This window comes from Podarcis liolepis, assembly GCF_965112155.1.
Source record: "Podarcis liolepis genome assembly, chromosome: Z".
Lineage (NCBI taxonomy): Eukaryota > Metazoa > Chordata > Lepidosauria > Squamata > Lacertidae > Podarcis > Podarcis liolepis.
The window spans coordinates 21189848-21208158 of record NC_139570.1 but is presented as its reverse complement, the minus strand read 5'-3'; the positions used below and the strand labels follow the sequence as shown (position 1 = coordinate 21208158).

The window sequence follows — 18311 nt, the reverse complement described above, 5'->3', positions numbered from 1 at the left end:
AACTCCCTGCCATCCACCATGACAACCTGCAGGGGCAGTGTGGCCGGCAGCAACTGTATAGCGTGTTTGTCGACAAAGTCCTGCCCTATAAAGTCCGCATTGCTGCCCGAGTCAACTGTGATTGGCACGTCCATGGTGATTCCATTGGGCAGCTGGAGAGATGCGGTGAGCCTCACTACTGGTTTGGGCGGGAGGGGGTTCACGGGCTGTAAAATCTCTGGGGACTGCGTCACTAACACGTCTGGGTGGGCCCCAGGGCCTCTTCCTCCAGCCAGACTGCGTCGTTTCCCTGCTGTGGTCATCCTTGCTGCGTTGCTGCAGTCACCATTGCTGAGGCTGCAGTGAGCTTGTGGAGCCTCTGGGGACACTCTTTCGCCATATGCCCTGGCTCCACACAGACGTAACACTTCCTGTTCCCTCTAGGAGGCTTCGCTTTCACTGCTGCCGGTGCTAGGGCTCTGGTTGCTGACTGAGCCCTTGCACCTCCAACCTCCATAGGTTCCGCTCCTCCTCCTGGCGGAGGCGTGGATTGCGCACGCGCTGCTTCTCTGGGAAGGAAGGAGGAGCCCCTGGCTGGTTCGCGCCCTCCACGCCCTTCGTCCCTGCTCCACGGACGTTCTTCCAGCCGCACCCCCACTGCCAGTGCCCTCTGAACGACCTCCTGGGTGGTCCGGGGTCTCTCCCCCCTCGCGATCTCATCTTTAATCGAGCTGTGCAGCCCCTCCCAAAAGAGGTCTCTTACAGGGGCCGAATCTCTGTCCCATTCCAGGGCACTGACCAAAGCGAAAAAGCGGGCATGGTACTGCCTCACGCTGGCCCTCCCTTGCCTTAGTCCATGCACCTCCTTCCGGGCAAGATCCACGTCAATGCTTGATAAAAAACACCCATCCATCGCTTTAATAAAGGCATCCGCATTTTGGAGCGCCGGATCCTTATCTCTCCATAAATTGCGCAGCCATGCTTTAGCATCCCCATGCAAATGGGACATGATGAATCCCACTTTCTCTTGCTCATCTCTAAAGTCTTTATTCAGCAGTTGCAGTGCGCACAGTACGTCTGCTCTAAAGTTGGGATACTGTTGCAGGTTCCCATCGAAGTGAGAGACCAGACCGCCTGTTCGTCTCGCCAACCCAATTCCCTCCTGCCTGGGTGTCTGCTTTGTCAGCACGTCTAACCTGACCTGGAGATCCCTGCAGGCGGCAGCTGCCTCCTCCTCTCTCTTCCTGGATGCGAGAGCCTCGGCATTCAGTTGTGACACTGCTTTTCTGAGTTCCTCTATCTGCTGCTCAGCCGTCATGTCGTCTGCCGTTCGTGAGCTCGCTAGTAGGCACCTGCTTCTCTCCCCTCCTCGAGGCTGTAGATGCCCACAATGCTCAGACGGAGCTTACTGTCAGAGCTGCTTGAAGATCCTAGCTCACAGAGGATCACGCTAGCCAGCGATCATTAAGTAAAAGTCTTTATTGAGTTACAGTTTCCATTCTCACGCTGCTGCGCGCAACTCTACGTCTAGTAGCTAGATCGGCGAAGCTCCGTCTGAGTCTCCGCCCCGTGTGCACCAACTTAATATCCTAGCCCGGCTCCACCTTTTCCGCCTGACTGTCCTCCTCTGGGTCCCTCTACCCCCCGGGGTCTCTTCCTTCCGGGATTCTTCTGACGCTGACCCCCCGGACCCTCCTGTCTCCTTGCGCCGGGCTTTAGGACCTGGCTCCCTTTCCGGGCTGCTTACTGCGCCACCTTCCTCTGCATTTGAACTTGGCGCGCGCGCCCAACCTTCCACTTTCCGCTTAACCGTTTCTTCGCTCCCCGATGGAGGTGTGGCCACTCCTGACTCGTGCCCTCCCTCCTGTGGTGAGCTGCCAGCGCTTGCCCCCTGGCTCCTTTCCTCTTCTCTGCTCTCTGGCGGTGACGCTGGTCCCGATTTCCAACTGCTCTCCTCTGAGTCCCCTCTGGCTCTATCTTCCTGGGGTGCCCCCCTAGACTCCCCCCTTGCCCTGACCACTGGTGCTCCTTTCTGTGAATCCTCTGATTCACTGGAAAGACTCGGAGATCTCGGGTCGTCGTCATCACTCATCTTTTCTTCTGCCTCCTCCCCTTCACTCTCTGTTTCCTCCCTTGCCCTTGCCTCTGCTCCTAAACCCCTGACACCAGTGTTCTGGGAAAAACATATAAAGTGGAACAATGAACAATTTCTAACACATCAGTTCCATTAAGGAAGTAAGAAGCAGTAATTTGGAACTCTGAAATCAAGAGAGAACATTAGCTGAGGGTGCCAGAAGCATCTGTTTACCACTATTTCATTCATCTATTCCAAGAATATCTGACTCATCTATTAAGCAGGGTGTGCTTCCTGTCTTCAATGAGGTGGTCTCCAAAGAATTTTTAACACATAAAAAATACAACCATTACAATATCAACCATTAAGCCAAAGTCATCTGATTGGAACTAAAATTGTCACATACAACACGTGAGCCAAAGGCGGACTGAAAGTATAATTTGTAACAAGTCATTGATTTTCCTTAAAAATCAGCCAGGATGAAGAGGCAAATGTGTTTCCCTGTTTCTTTTCTCACTAGACAATACACATTATTTGTGAGACTTACAGAACACATTTGTTTATTTGTTTTATTTCTAGTATAGATACAGATATTTGATTTAGCTTCAATGACAGGATCGGGCCGGTGTATGTGTGTGCAGGGGTAGGGTGGGGTGGGGTGATAAAATAACATACATTTTGTTTCTATATTACTGGGTAAAAAGTATTTCAATATACATTTTTTAGAAAAACTCAAAGATTCTGAATGGTAAATTTTGATGTTTTTCCTTTCTGTATCCCCCTCCCCTCCACGAAATTGTCAAGGACAATAGCTAGTTGATGAAGATACAGTGGTGCCCCACAAGACGAATGCCTCACAAGACGGAAAACTCGCTAGACGAAAGAGTTTTCTGTTTTGGAGGTGCTTCGCAAAACAAATTTCCTATGGGCTTGCTTCGCAAGACGAAAATGTCTTGCGAGTTCCTGCGGGTTTTTTTTCCTTCCCCCCCTTTTTCTAAGCCGCTTATCAGCTGATCCGATAAGCCGCTAATAGCGCTAATCTGATAATCCGTCAATGGGCTTGCTTTGCAAGATGAAAAAACTGCTAGATGAAAAGAATCACAGAACGGATTCTTTTCGTCTTGCGAGGCACCACTGTAGTACAGTATTTATTTGCTGGGTAATAAGAGATGTGGGGCTCCCACTCAGAAGGCCCTCTCCCTCACACATCCAACTGCAACAACCCATACTGACATGCTACACAGCTGTACCTCTTAATAATTAGACAGGCTCATATGGCTGCAAGTGTACTTCAGATATCCTAGTGCCAAACAATTTACTTTTGCTATGTGTCAAAAAGAAGTTCTGCATCTAGAATTTCTGTAGCTGCGCTGAGAAACCTCCAGCTCACGGGCCTAATCAGGCCTAAATGGTAGGCCCTGGGATGGATGGATCTATCAGTTTTGGGTTTTTCGCATTTTTCCAATCTTAAATTGAGTTCACCCCATTTTTGCATCAGTTGGTGATGTATTTTTTATTCATAATTTCCATGTGCATTTATTTCTTATGCATATATTTCTTTTAATATATACGTCTTGTACACATTTTGCTTCACATGCTCATTTTTGTAACCAATTTTCCTGAATATAATGTAGGATGCTATTGTAATGTATGCTATTTTCACCAGTGTAAACATTGGTGTGCACACAGTCCCCTAATATACACTCTCTCTGTGTGTTATGTGTGCTTGCATGCATGCATTCTTTGGTTGCAGAACACCATTTCAAAATGAAAAGACATCTGGATTCTGAAGAATATCAGAGTTTTGGTTCACGTTTTTGATTTAGGAAGTGTGAAAGAGGTGGGAGCAAACTCTCACATTCCTAGGTTGGCCAGTACAGAAAACAGGATGCAGATATTTGCTTGGATCCAGCAGGCCTGCTTTTATTTTCCAAGATATAAGTTTGAAAAAAACGTAGTTTTCCAAGATTTAAGCTTGGAAAAATGTAGTTTGCGAGCCCAACATCAGTACAACACAGACCTCACAGTTGTTGTTTTTAGCAATTGTCACTCTGATCTTCCGCCTGCCGCTTTGATGGCTCCTTGTCTAAATGAGTCTGCAGCTGCTACAAAGATGTGTAAATTAGTATGCTAATGACACACTGCTTGTTATCTCTAGCACTTTTGACCCTGCCAGGACAGCGGAACAAACTATCCATTGTTTAGATAAGCTTGATGCTAGGGCAGGTGCCAGCTGGCTCAAACTCCATCCAGAGAACACTGTAAAAAGAAGGAAAAACTTGTAGAACAACTACTGTTAGGCAGAATGATGCTGCCGTCTCAGGCATCTGACTTTGTGTGTCATGAAAGGGCACAGCAAATGGTTATTTCTTTGGGTGGAGTGATTTGTCAGTTACAGTTCTCTTAGCTTTTCATTCTTCCGCTCTTCAATTCTCCACATTTCTGAAGCAATTTGCATTATTATTATTATTTTTTAAAAATCCTCATGAATATTCATCAACCTTTTGTAGAATTTCTCCGAATAAACACAATTTCCTATGTACTTAAGACTAATGCACACTAATGTATTGGTTTTTACACACACTTTCCCCTAAAATGTGCATTATTGTTCGGTTGGAGAACTTCATCACAAAATTCAGATCAGTGTGAATTTTGAAGGAATGTATGTCAGTTCTCACCTTTTTTTCAGGAAGCAATAATTTGATAGATTCACATTTAAGTAAGAGCTGAATTGAACTTCTCCCCCATCCCTAGTTATTTAATTTGATATTATGGATACTGCCAGAGAGGTGCTGATGGAATTTTCTGCCTCAGCTACCAAAATAACAAAAAAATGGGTCGCTTGCACTTTAACTGTGGGGAGCTAGGGTAGTGACATGTGACTTACTTTGCAGAATACATACCTCTGTTTGAAGGACTGCCTGATCCAAGTCCAGTTTAGAATTAAAAGAACCTGAAGAAGGGAGAGCAGGCAGGGATTCCGAAATTGCCCACCAACACTGAACACCCAGACAAGAGACTGAGCAGGCACGCAGACTATCTGGTCACAGTCTACCCCATTGTGGGGTGATAGGTTATACTTAAACAAAGCGAAGGGGAATAATGAATGGAACAGTGTACCATTTTAGTATTCTGACTGTTATTGCAAATGGGTTAGAATATCTTTTCCTTCCTGTTGTTAATTTGTGTTTTGAGAGTGGAGCTGCCCGTAAAATAAAATGGAAGAGAGTTAATTCTTCTTCTATTCTTAAAGTTGCCCATTAGAACTACTGCTTAACTTTAGGATCTGGACCCTGAGTTTCCTTTTTTATTTCTTCCTCCTTTGTCGCTCCCCAACTTTGTGTGGTGTCTATTAGTTTGGAAGCCTGAGAGCAGGAGCTGTCTTGTTTTTAATTGATTATACAGCCTTTGTGGGAACTGTTTCAACTGAGGCTATAAGAGCTTAAGATGAGATCTGCTGTGTCAGACCAGTGGCCTGTCTAGTCCAGCATCTTGTTCTCATAATGGCCAACCAGATGGCTTATTGGAAGCCCAACAGCAGGACATGAGCGCAGAAGTGCTCTCATGCTGCAAATGATCTAAATAAATAATCAAAATAAATAGAATACTGGTTCATCTGTTGTGTTTTTAGTGCTCAAGTTCAGCCTATTTTAAATGATTGTTTTAGCTATTAGGATTCCATGTGGGCAGTTGAAAGATCAGTTATGTCATAAATGTGCAGATGGGACAGCCCCATGCAGCCAGCAGAATGCGCACTGGACTGACATGTCTTGAAGGGGAACTCTCTTGTAAAGGGAAGCTTCACAGGTTTGAGGATGTACAGTCTGAACAACTTCCCTGCTCAGTTTTTCACATTATACAAGGCAATTCTGTGTTGCCAGTTGACGACAGAAGTGATTATGCGTTCCCCTGGCAGCAGAGGATCACAGCATCTGAAGATGCTCTGAATTTGGTATTTTTGTGTAAAATGAAAACTTAACTTGGAGGGGAAAGTTCTGCTGACATCAGAGCTGGAGATGAGGATGAGAAGGACCCTTCTGTGAACAGGTGGCCATATAGGAGTTCATTGGAAAGTCTGCATGGAAGCTATGCATGCATAGTTCCCTCCTTGTGAGTGGGAATCCTCTGTTCTCAATTGGACAGAGACACTGCACTCAGTCTCCACTAACTTGTGATTGCCATCATGAAAGAAGGAGTGTGGGAACCAGCCTATTGATCCTTCTACCTATGACATGCATGCAGCTTTCACCATTTCTAAAAGACCCCCTCCCCATGTTGGGGGGTTGAATACCTGCAAGGGTGGGGTGCCTGCTCTACTCTAGTGAGTTCCCTGCACAACAGAGAATCTTTATCTACAGAGTTTTTAATCTAACATGGAGCCTACTTGAACAAAGCTGACCCCTTCCAAAAATAGATGTGCAGTGCCCAATATGTGGGGATTGCTAGAATGGCAGCAGGGACATGTGTAAGAGGCCAGTGGGTTTTGTCTCTGATTTTTCTCTTGCACAAGATTTTTCTGAACTATAACTTCCAACAACCCCTGCAGGCATAACCAATGGTGAGGGATTTGGGGAGTCGTTGTCCAACGACATCTGAGGGGCTGCCATTTAGCTACCCCTGCTGTAGGTTTCCTCGCACCCATGTATTCCGACACTAACTTTGGTTATGTCATTTGAACAGGGGCTTGCCTCTTATTATTTTGTGTAGCAAGTAGAGTCTTATGCCAGTTTTTGCAAAATACATGATACTGAATTGTTTCCTGTGAGTAATGTTTTAATGCTGAGTTGTTTAGTGCTTCTCTTAAAAAAAAGGGAAAAGCTTATGATGTTCTCTCTCTCTCTCTTCTCCCCAGTGTAAAACACTCTCTGGCATCTGTGATCACATCATTTCGCTCTCATCCGATTCTCTGGTGTCTCAATCAGCTCACCTTGAAGTTGTTCACCTTACCAGCATCATGCCCAGTGAAGGGCTGGTAAGTAATAGCAGTCTAGGAAGGTGGTTTTCAGCAAGGCTGGGTAGGCATTTAATGCATGAAATGCTCACCTCATACCAAAGGGTGCTTGTGAAGTAGTTGGGACACCCAGGCTTTGAGGTTTAGTCCCACATCCCGCTACACATTTATTTTAGTGAACTTGGCAACCTGCCTGCCAGAGTTAGTAGCTTTGAACAAATTTGGCAATCTTGATTTCTTCAAATTTATTTTCAGTCTTATATTGGATTCTTCACCTTTCACATCAGCTTTCAAACTTTTTCTTTTCTTTTCTTTTTTTTTGAGGAAGTCCTGATGAAAATTCTTTGGGATTTTCCTCCTCATATATACAGTTTCTCATGCACTTTTTCCTAATGTACACATTCTTGCAAGCAGTTTTCCCTAATATGCATTTTTGTACATTATTTTCACTAACCTGTGCCTTTTTATGCATTCTTCATCCCAATATACACATTTTTTTGTATACATTACCTTGATGGAGAGCAACGTTGCAAAATTCAGAGAACTGTGAATTTCAAAGGATAGCTGTTTTGGTTCACATATTGTTTTGGGAAGTATAGAATTTGTCCTCCATCCCTTTAATCAGGTTTATTTTATTGAAATGAATGAAATTTAAATATGATAGGGATGGATTGGCCAGTGCTTGTTCATAAGGCAGTAAGTGCTTGCCTTATGATGCAGTCCTAACCATGTCTACTCAGAATAAAACTTTGTTGAATTCTGTGGCTCTTACTCTCAGGTTAGTAGGAAGAGGATTGTAGTATCAGTCAAACTCTGAGTAGACCCATTGAAACCAATGGGCGTAAATGTCCCTTGACGACATCCTTCAGGCTGCCTTGGGGCTGTTACAGGCTCTTCTAGTTTCTCAGTTTTGAGGGTTCTCTGGGGGTCTCGGACCTCAAAGGAGATCTCTGCAGGGCCTGATTCAGACAGGTTCCTAGCAACAACATTTTGCTTCTTCTGGCTTCTTCTCTGTGACCTCTCTGCTCCTGCAAATTCATAGGCACTCAAGTGCCTGAAACATGGGAAGTCCATTTCACTCTTATCCAATTTCCTGAAAATGCTGTTGTCAAAAATCTCCCTTCTCTCTGGCAAGAACTGCTGCAAGCAAATCCTTGATATATGAAATTTCCCTGGTGACCACCAGAGATGTCTCTTTTTCAGAATGATATGCTATTCTTGCTTCACTTCACCTAGCATTTTGTCAATACAGGAGGCATTCAACCAAGTGTCGTTCCTATGCAAACTCCATTTACATTAATGGGATTTGTAGAAGAACAGTGTTTGGTGGATGGAGCCCATAGATTACAGCAGAATGGATTACATTGTATGATTGTTAGACAGTGCAGAACTACGAGTTATTTCAATGAGGGGGGTTTTATAATTTGTTTCCCTCCAATCACAAACATTGTATGCAATTTTATTTTTACTTCATTCAAGAGCTCTGCTTGTAGGGTAAGGTTTTTGCAGCAATGCAAAAATAGGAGCATTTCCCAGGAGAAATTTGGGGAACCAAGCAGAGGGCTATTTAAGAATTCATTATTTGAATCAGGCTTCATTTCATAGTCCTTTGGTGTATGAAGTTAGAACTATAACTGTCAGAAGAAGGTCCTTTGCACTGATGGCCTAAAAGTTGTGAATTATACTCTTTTTTTTGAGTATTTTGTTAGTATATTTTTCCCAGCTGAGCTTAATGTAGCTTGTTGTCAGGTGGCTCATCTTTGAATGCTATTTTTCATGTTTATTGTTTGCATTATTTTGTGACTTCTATGTCCCCCTCTTCCCCCCAGTATTGCCCAGCACTCTCTGATAGCTGTTGAAACAGTTTGTGTTTAAATGCAAGAAAGCTCATTGTCCAGTCTTCACTAGGGATGGGTGAATGTGCTGTTTTCTCATTTTCCCAATTTTAAATTCAGTTTTCCACAGCAGTTTGCATAGTTGTTGTTTTTTTTAAGTATCATGTAAAATTTCCAGAATTTTAGTGCAAATTTCTCCTAATATGCACATGTTTGTATAATGCATTTTATTGTGTCACCTTTCCCCAAAATACACCTTTTTGTACACAAAATTTGGCTGAGGAACCACATTGCAAATTTCTCAGAAGTGCAGTTTTCTTTTCTTTTTGTAATGTAATTTTTTATTACGTTTTTCAAACACTGCTGTGCAGTTTTCTAAAGAGAACTGTGTTTCAGTTCACACACACTGGTTTGTTAAACATGAAATAAGTAATTTCTCATTAAAATGCAAACAGAACTAAATTTCTTCCCCATCCACAGTTCTTACCATGGGGCATGAAAGAATCCTGAAGGTGACTTACTCAGGCAGGTAGAGTCAGAGTCAAGTTCCAAGACCATGGTTCGTTCAAAACACAAGGTCTGGAGCTTGCCTTGGACCCAACTACCCATCTTAGCCTCCGCCTTCTTCCTGAAAAGTAGAGGGGAATTTAGCACTTCATTGATTCTCACTTGGCTCCTGACCTGTACATTGTATGCTCTGGTGAGCAGGAAATGGTGAACAATGGGCCCTGGGTGTAAAAGTGCCCTTTCTCAACATTCTGTCATACTTTAGTACTACTGAGAACTAGAACCTAGGATAGAGTGTGCAGATAGCTTTGGCAAAGGATCGTTTCATTAGCACTCTAGGATATAGGATCAGGAGCCCCTTCTTACAAAAGATTAGACATTAGAGGTGGGTAGCGAAAGAGCACAGATGTTAAAAATAAACCTTGATTAGTTTTATTCCTTCAGCTACATCCAGATAATAAAAGTGAAGCTAAGATCAGCCATTTCTTACAGACGTCTATTTCATGATATCATAAAATTGCACAATAACTTTTCAAATCACACACCGGTTTGCTTCATAAAACGTATAACAATCATCTTATGATCCATTTGTCAGTTCACAACCTCCACCGTTTTCCTGGGACCAGATGAAAAGGAACATAGGAATACAGGAAGCTGTCATTGGCCCCTACAGCTCAGGATTGTCTACACTGTTTAGCAGTGGCTTTCCAGGGTTCCAGACAGGGGTGTCCCCTAGCTTTATCCAGAGATGCCATGGATTGAATCTGGGGCTTTCTGCATACATATCAGATGTTCACTGAACTATGGATAGAGCTTTAAATTATCAGCATATTTAGTGCACAGGGTCCCAAATCTTTTGCCAAAGCTGTTAAACAGGATGGAGCAACAAGAGCAGACATTGCAGAATCCCAAGAAACTGAAGGTCACAGGGATGAGCAGAAATCCTCACTACTACGGAATGTGAATTAGTTTGCATTTCAAGGCAAACTCACCTACCTAATTCACACTTTCCCAAACAATTGTGAAAGAAAGCACAGGTGTCCTTTAAAATACACATAGCTTTTGGGGTGTAGTTCTGCAGCCAAGTACTGTGTACACAAATATTCCCCATGTTGCCCCACATTGGGTAAAAGATTCCTGCACTGCAGAAGGTTGGACTAGATCACCCTTGGGTCCCTTCCAACTCTACAATTCTGTGATGCCATGAAAATGCATATATTAGTGAAAATAACATACAAAAAAAGTCAAAATAAAAAAATTCCTTCCAGTAGCACCTTAAAGACCAACTAAGTTAGTTCTTGGTATGAGCTTTCGTGTGCATGCACACTTCTTCAGATACACTGAAACAGAAGTTGCCAGATCCTTCTATATAGTGAGAAGGTGGGGAGGGGTATTACTCAGAAGGGTGGTGGGAATGGGTGATTGGCGGATAGCTGAGATGAGCCTGTTGACGACTCTTAACGACTGCAATAGGTCTTACAGGAAAAGGCAAGGGGTGAGAAGGTGAAAAATAGCTAGTCATGTATAATGAGATAAGAATCCAATGTTTCTGTTGAGACCAGGTCTCTCCATGGTTTTAAGTTTGGTAATGAGTTGCAATTCAGCAGCTTCTCTTTCCAGTCTATTTCTGAAACTCCTTTGTAGTAAAACAGCTACTTTGAGATCTTGTATAGAAGTGGGATTTCAAAGAAATGGATAGGAAATAGCCATAGCTACTTTGAGATCTTGTATAGAATGTCCTGGGAGATTGAAGTGTTCTCCTACTGGTTTCTCTGTTTTGTGATTCTTGATGTCTGAACACTTCAATCTCTCAGGACATTCTATACAAGATCTCAAAGTAGCTGTTTTACTACAAAGGAGTTTCAGAAATAGACTGGAAAGAGAAGCTGCTGAATTGCAACTTTCCCAAACAAGTTTAACAATGACACAGTTACTGCTGGCAGGGAAGCAAGTCTTAACTATCAAATAAGTGGTGAAGAGCAATAGTTCTGTGGTAGAGCATGCAGATGATCCTAAGTCCAATCCTCTGGGTATAGCTGGGGGAAGCTGCTGCTTTGAAGCCCTGAAGAGCTGCTTCCAGTCTAAGAAGACAATACTGAGCCAAATGGCCCAGTGATCTAACTCGCTAAGATGTAGTGACCTGGGTTCCTACACACTTGTCATCCATTCTTGTTGGAAAGAATGAAGAGTACACTAAGGGCTGTTGTTCCTGTGGTGGCAAAACCTGCCTCTCAGCCCTGGCAGTGAGAGGTCACATGCACATGCACCCTCCTCCCAATAAACATACATAAACACACACATACATGCACACAAACAGAGAGAACTACTTGTAACAGACCAGCCATGCACACCTGACTTTCTTTGCTGGTAATAACAATAAATTAGAAACTTCCTGGTGTGACCAAAGACAGCCTGCAGCAGCTTCTCCTTTTCCACCCTATAACTGATGGCAACTGAGGAAAAACCCTGTGCAGGTAATTTGTACAGCTTGAGCTGCCTGTTTGATTAAACATAATGCGGAATGGTCCCTGAAGCAGTGTCATCATGACATAGGCTGTCTTGCAGAAACAATACATTTCCTTTAGTGTCAGAATCTTCTTACCATGAAGGATAAACTAGCCCTTCGAGACTCTCCCTAACAGTGAGCACAAGAAAACGTTAAAGTAGATCTTTGTGGTTACAAGAGGGAAGAGCCGTAGCTCAATGGCAGAGCATTTGCCTTGCATGCAGAACATAGGTAAAGGTAAAGGGACCCCTGCCCATTAGGTCCAGTCGTGACCGACTCTGGGGTTGCAGCGCTCATCTTGCTTTATTGGCCGAGGGAGGCGGTGTACAGCTTCCAGGTCATGTGGCCAGCATGACTAAACCACTTCTGGCGAACCAGAGCAGCGCACGGAAACGCCATTTACCTTCCCACCGGAGCAGTACCTATTTATCTACTTGTACTTTGACGTGCTTTCAAACTGCTAGGTTGGCAGGAGCAGGGACCGAGCAATGGGAGCTCACCCCGTTGCGGAGATTCGAACCGCCGACCTTCTGATCGGCAAGTCCTAGGCTCTGTGGTTTAACCCATAGCGCCACCCGCGTCCACATGCAGAACATACATAATTGTATTTGTATGCCACCTTTCCATAGTTCAAGCCACATTCAAGGCAGCTTACAATATGAAAAAGTACAAAAGTAGTCATAAGCAATAAATAAAACATCAAAAAATGCACCAGCTGAATCAAACACTTTCCACATAAATCATAAGATCTAAAATGATGATATAAAAATGTAAAATATAAATATTGTTTGCCCTTATCTGGTTTAACCAGCCAGCCAAAGCCATTTTCCACTGTCGCTTGCTGACAGCTTCTAGGAGCCACAGGTGAGAGCTGAGTGCAGGTGGGAACCAAAGGTGGACAAACTGCCGCAGAAGGAGCACAGCATGTCGCCCACTAGAGGTACATCACCTCCCCTAACATCACATACACCCCTTAATAGGACTATTCCCAGGTAAATGTGTACAGGTTGCAGTCTTCATGCACATAGCTTTGGCTTAGCAACAGGCACCCAGACATGTTCTTTGGCTATTTCCTATCCATTTCTTTGAAATCCCACTTAGCAAGGGGTACTAGCTACACCCTTGATCAACCTTTGGCCACCGATTGCCCATTCCAGACCTTTTGGACAGCAATTCCCATTAGCCCCAGCCAGCATGGTCTTGTTGGCTGAGGCTAATGGGAAATGTAGCCCCAAATATCTCCAGAGGACACCAGGTTGGCAAAGACTGCCCTTGCCTGTTGTTCATTTTCCATGCCAGTTTCAAAGCGCTGTAGCAGAACATCTGTCCTAAATAGAAAATGGAGCCAAAGCTATCTTGCTCTAGGTACAAAGCAATGCATCTAGACAAGCTGAATAAAAACAGCATATAATATTTCAACTTTTTATTTTTTTTTAATGAGATGAAGCTCTGTACTTCAACGTAGAGAATATGACAGAAGTAGGTTCTGGTGATAAAAATACTCCTTAAAAAAAATCTTATTCACATTTCTGCTTCTCATTTTGATATACTGTTGTCCCCCCCAACCCCAGTCTCTGGATTTTCATGTGCAATGATAATGCCTGGAAACAACAAAAGCAACCTCGTTAGCTTTTTCTATTTGAGGATCAAGGGAATGGGAAGTTTTTAGGACAGACTTTCATTTCAGCTCTCAGGTAGATTTCACACATTTTGCGCAGTTTGAGAAAAGAAACCTGTTTCCTTTTAAGTTAGAAATTTTTCCAGCAGTACAGTGAGGCAGCAGCTGCTATGCCCCACCTCTGCCATCCTAACCATTCCTTTGTAGATACAATGGCTCACATAGGATCAGGCTTTCAGGCATTTTACATTGATTTGTACTAAAACTGAATGGTAGATGTGAGCACTTTAAAATGAAAAGACTTTATTAGCAAGTTCTGAAGATCTCTAACTTGCTGCTTGAAGTCTTGCAGAGTTTACAATCGCTTGTCATGAATTGCCGAGGAGCTGAGTTCTTGCAAGCAGCTCTTTTCAAAATGAGTGCTGATGGCTCAAATCCTGGGAGTGCAAAAACCCCAGATAGTGATTTTGGGATCCCCAAGTTGCATCATAGGATCTGGGGAGCTTATCACTGGTGGTACAGTAGCTCTCTCTTTTCTCATTCTTTTCCCATTCTAAGAGCAGAACTTATCTTGATGACTAGAAGCCCCCCTTTCCTCCCAGAATTAAAAAATAAAATAAAAATTCAGGGGGAGGTGGCAGCTCAAGAAACACCCAATATCCATTTGGGAGAAGGGCAACATTTGCCAAAATGGCACCTCCGCAGAATGTGTCTGCCAATCAGTGGGCTGGGGAATTGCGGTTGGGTTGGTATGGTGGAATTTTCAGCCCAACTCTAGACTCAGGTCTTCCAAAATGCACTTTCTCTTCCTGACAGGCAAAAATTACCTTGCTGAATCAGACCAAAGGCCCATCTGGCCCAGCATTCTTTGTCTAACAGTGATGACCATTGGAAGCGCATATGGATGGCTGATGGAAGCAGCAATTCCTTGCTATTTGGCAACCCCCCCAGCACATGAAAATGAGAACATGCATATTTTATTTAGTTAGAACTGGTGTTGTGATAAAAACCTTGCTGCTGAGACCCCTCATTTAATGGCTAATGAGTTTGACAGTTCTCTATGTCTGGAACAGTGATCAATCCAGCTAATACAATTGGTATTTGCTGATGCTGATACAGATGCTTTCAGTCTGCAAACGATATACAGCTGATTATGTTTCCTCATTTGTGTTGCATTTCCGTTGCAGTGAATGAACGGGGAGGGATAATGTGATGGCAATGTAATAACATAATTTACTTAATTTCACCACGGTGGATAACAAGTTGAATAACATAGCTTTGGGTGCAAGATGAGCTGCAGCAGAATGGATACAGTGCTGCATGTAATGAATACAGGATGGGATGGAAAGCAATGCCTTCTTGCATCATTACTGGCCACAGGATGCTGCTTGTTATAGTGGAAAATGGGAAATTGGGGTGGTGGGGAGGTAGAATGAAAGGAGACTTCAGCTTGCTTTCTGGAACCCTGAGCAGGTGCATACCATACTGCAGCATTTGATTTCAGGTTCCACTTGTTTGCAGAATTCTTAATAGCCTGTTGTATATTAATCATTGCTCATCTCATTATTTCTCAGGGAATGTATATCAAGTCAACGTATGACGGGCTGCACGTGATCACTGGAACGACAGAAAACGTAGGTTTTGTTCACTGTGATCATTTTCTTGATTCTTCTGTCTCCATAAGTTGACTGTTACAACTGTTTTACTGGGTATCCTCCACGGACAGAGTATTCTAGGATTTGCTTCATTTGTTTCAGTAAGACAAGAACAGGAAACGTTCCTGGCAAATTGTGCCTCATTATTTTTGCTCTCTCTAGTTATCTTCCACATGAAATACAGTAAATTCCACAAATAGCATCTATTTCCCTGAAAGAAAAAAAAATCAAGGTTCTCAACAGTGCATAGACACTTCGTGTATTGCTCCCAGAGGTTGTAACAGACATTCCAGAGAAAAGAACCTTGCTATAATTATGATGTCTGGCCTAGATTTTTGAACTGCACTAAAGACAAGTCCTGGCACAGAGTCATAACATGGGAGGGTCCCCACACCTCATTCCCCAGTCAGCAATTTCTCTGGATTGAGGAGTAGCAGGAAGAAGTATTCTGTTGTCACCCATGTTAGGTGTGGGGAAGATGGGCATTGTTTGGAGAAAATGGACCTAACCCATTCTAGCAGCAAAGATCCGGAAAACAGAATTTCCCTGTTAAGGAAGTTCTGTTGAAATACTGGAATACTGGATAGGTTAGTCATCCCATTTACAGTATTTCAAAGTGTGTACTTAAGCAGTCTACTCACAATCATTAGGAGTTTTCAGAAACACACTGGAACAGAAAGCAGTTTCCTAGGGGGGGAAAGTATATCTTGATGTTAAATGAAGGGGTTAGTTCAATTCTGAAAGATGATGGAATCAGGTTCTTGGTAATGGAGATGAAAATGAAGATTTAGTAATGGTCAGACCATACTTGGGACTTAGTTCATAATTCATAATTGTCCATTGCGGAAAGGAGCTTAGTTTGAGCCATGAAATCCTAAGTTAGCTACTTGTGATTGATGAGCAAAGTTCCCTTGCTTGCCATTTTGTTCATTAAGTTTTTTACATCCATCACTTTTTTGTCATTACCTAGATGTGAAAGTGATGATGGTGTACAAACTCTGAGCCAATTCACGCAACTCTAATGGGCCTGGATATATTTCACATCGGGTGTCCATTTGACAGACCTTGGGCCAGATCTGGCTTCAAAGCAACTTTATCTGCCCCTCTCCGCCTGATTACTATACCCAGTTTTAATCAAAGTGTGCCACTCCAAAAGGGGCTCCGTCATATTTCATAGGATCTGCATTGTACCCATGCTCTGAAGTTGCAGCTGTCAAATCTGCCTCTCTTAAATAGGTTTTTGAAAAAGCGGGTGTTGAGTCTTCTTTGCATCCTGTTGGTGGGTGATACTTAGCTGGTATAGAAACATATGGCCATGCCTATATTATGGAACGTCCTACATATGGCTACCAAATGGAGCATCTCTGCCATATCAGCATACCTAATCTCTGAGATCAGTTGGTGGGGGCGCTGTGCTTACAATGCTGCCAGTGAGTATTACTTGCTCTGCTCTGCTGGGACAGGCCCTTCTTGGTGATTGTACCCTGGGTGTGGAACTCTCTCCTCCTAGAAGTGCGAATGGCAATGACATCATTGGCCTTTTGTCATCTAGTCGATGAGTTGTTTAGCCTACCCATCCTATTCTGTGTTTTGTATTGTTTGCTTTGATTTTAAATTACATCTGTTTTTACATGTGTCTTTATTGGTGGAAACCATTTGTGACTTTTGATGTAAATCAGTCTAAAAACTGTATAGATAAATAAATTATAAATAAATATGGGGCTCCACTTCAGCCCCTCTCCACTGGCCTTCCATCATTTTGTGAAGACCTTTCTCTGCTGTATTTTGCTGAGCTGAACCTATTCTTCTAACACACTGAGATTTTGAGGAGTCTATTTTATCTGCGATTTTAATCTAGATTTTAACAGAGTTCTTGCAATTGTGATGATTTGCTTTTTAAATACATTTTGAGCCACCTTGAGTATGGGGGAATTTATTAATGTGCTTTGTTTAGAATGTTCAGTGACCACCCAGACAACAACATTTTCTAGGCAATTAATATACAAACTGAGACGTAGTTAAAACATTTAAAGCACATTTAAAACACAAAACACCAGCCACTTCAATTTCCTCACTAAAAACCAGCCCAAGCTGCATAACAGCATTTTTTTTATATTAAAAAATGGAAAGATGGGGTGTAAATTATTTTAATAATATTTTTAATAACATTGCCCAGATACAGCACCAACAAAGTCTGGATTTTGAACTCTAAATATTCTACAAATCATGAATACTTGCTTAGGTTCCTTATGCATAATTCTTAATGCATAATTTGTTCTGATTTTGTCATAGTGGGGTATAACCTTTCCAACTGTTTAAAGATCTGAATGCCTGCTGTTTGATCTCTGGAAGTCCCGCTTAGATTAAATGGCTCTGTGATTTAGCCTGGCATAATCTGTGGGAGTTGAAAGTGACCCTCCAAGCCTCTCTGTCAAGCCCTCGGGAATCTCCCCAGGGCACACCTCCCTAGGCCAGACCCCCTCAGTGGTCCTGCTCCATGCCCTCCACTGTTGCTTTTGCCTGGCTGGATTGTGATAATGCCTATCTGGGTATGGGTATCTCTGAGTTGCATCTAGCTGCTCAGATGTAGCCCACTGTGCAAAGGTAAGAGTTACATCTATTGCTCTGCTCACATTTTGCCTCCAGCCCACTCCCAATTTTGCAGCTGGCTCCATCCACTGCAGTCATGCAACCCATGGAAGATTGCATGGGAGTGAATGGGAATCTCAGATTGAAGAAAAATTTCCCACCACAGTGTATAGGCCTGAAAAACAGCTTTCCTTTCCTTCTTAAAATAGTAATAATAATACTGGGGTGCTGTTGCCTTTTACCAAAAAATGCATACACACAATCCCCCCAATATAGATGTGCATAGTATAGATAGCTTAGCACAACCCTAACCCATTCAGCACATAGACAGAATCTGAATCTGTTGACTGCCCATTGTCTGGGAAGCCCAGTTTGCAGCCAAACTATCCTTCTCACTACTTCTCTGTTACATTTCCAAAAGTGGCTGGATGAACTTTAACTGGAGTGTCTTTGTGGGGGAGTAGGGGAGAGTGACACACCTTTGGCCCTTCAACTGACATGGCTCTTTTGAACCACAACTCCCATCAGTCCCATTCTGGTTGGATTGATGGGAGTTGTAGTCGAAAACAGCTGGATGGCACCAGGATGGTGAAGGCA

The 18311-nt window shown here is 43.1% G+C and overlaps 1 protein-coding gene across 8 annotated transcripts in view; it reads left to right on the top strand.

The window, feature by feature from the left end:
* Positions 1-18311, top strand: part of LOC310698004 (connector enhancer of kinase suppressor of ras 2-like) — a 314798-nt gene that overhangs the window by 151583 nt on the left and 144904 nt on the right. For all 8 annotated transcript variants that reach the window (XM_083484631.1, XM_083484632.1, XM_083484630.1 and 5 more), the window contains 2 exons: positions 6906-7025; positions 15045-15104. In XM_083484631.1, the coding sequence (XP_083340757.1) occupies positions 6906-7025; positions 15045-15104 (180 nt within the window). The remainder of the gene's footprint in view (positions 1-6905; positions 7026-15044; positions 15105-18311) is intronic.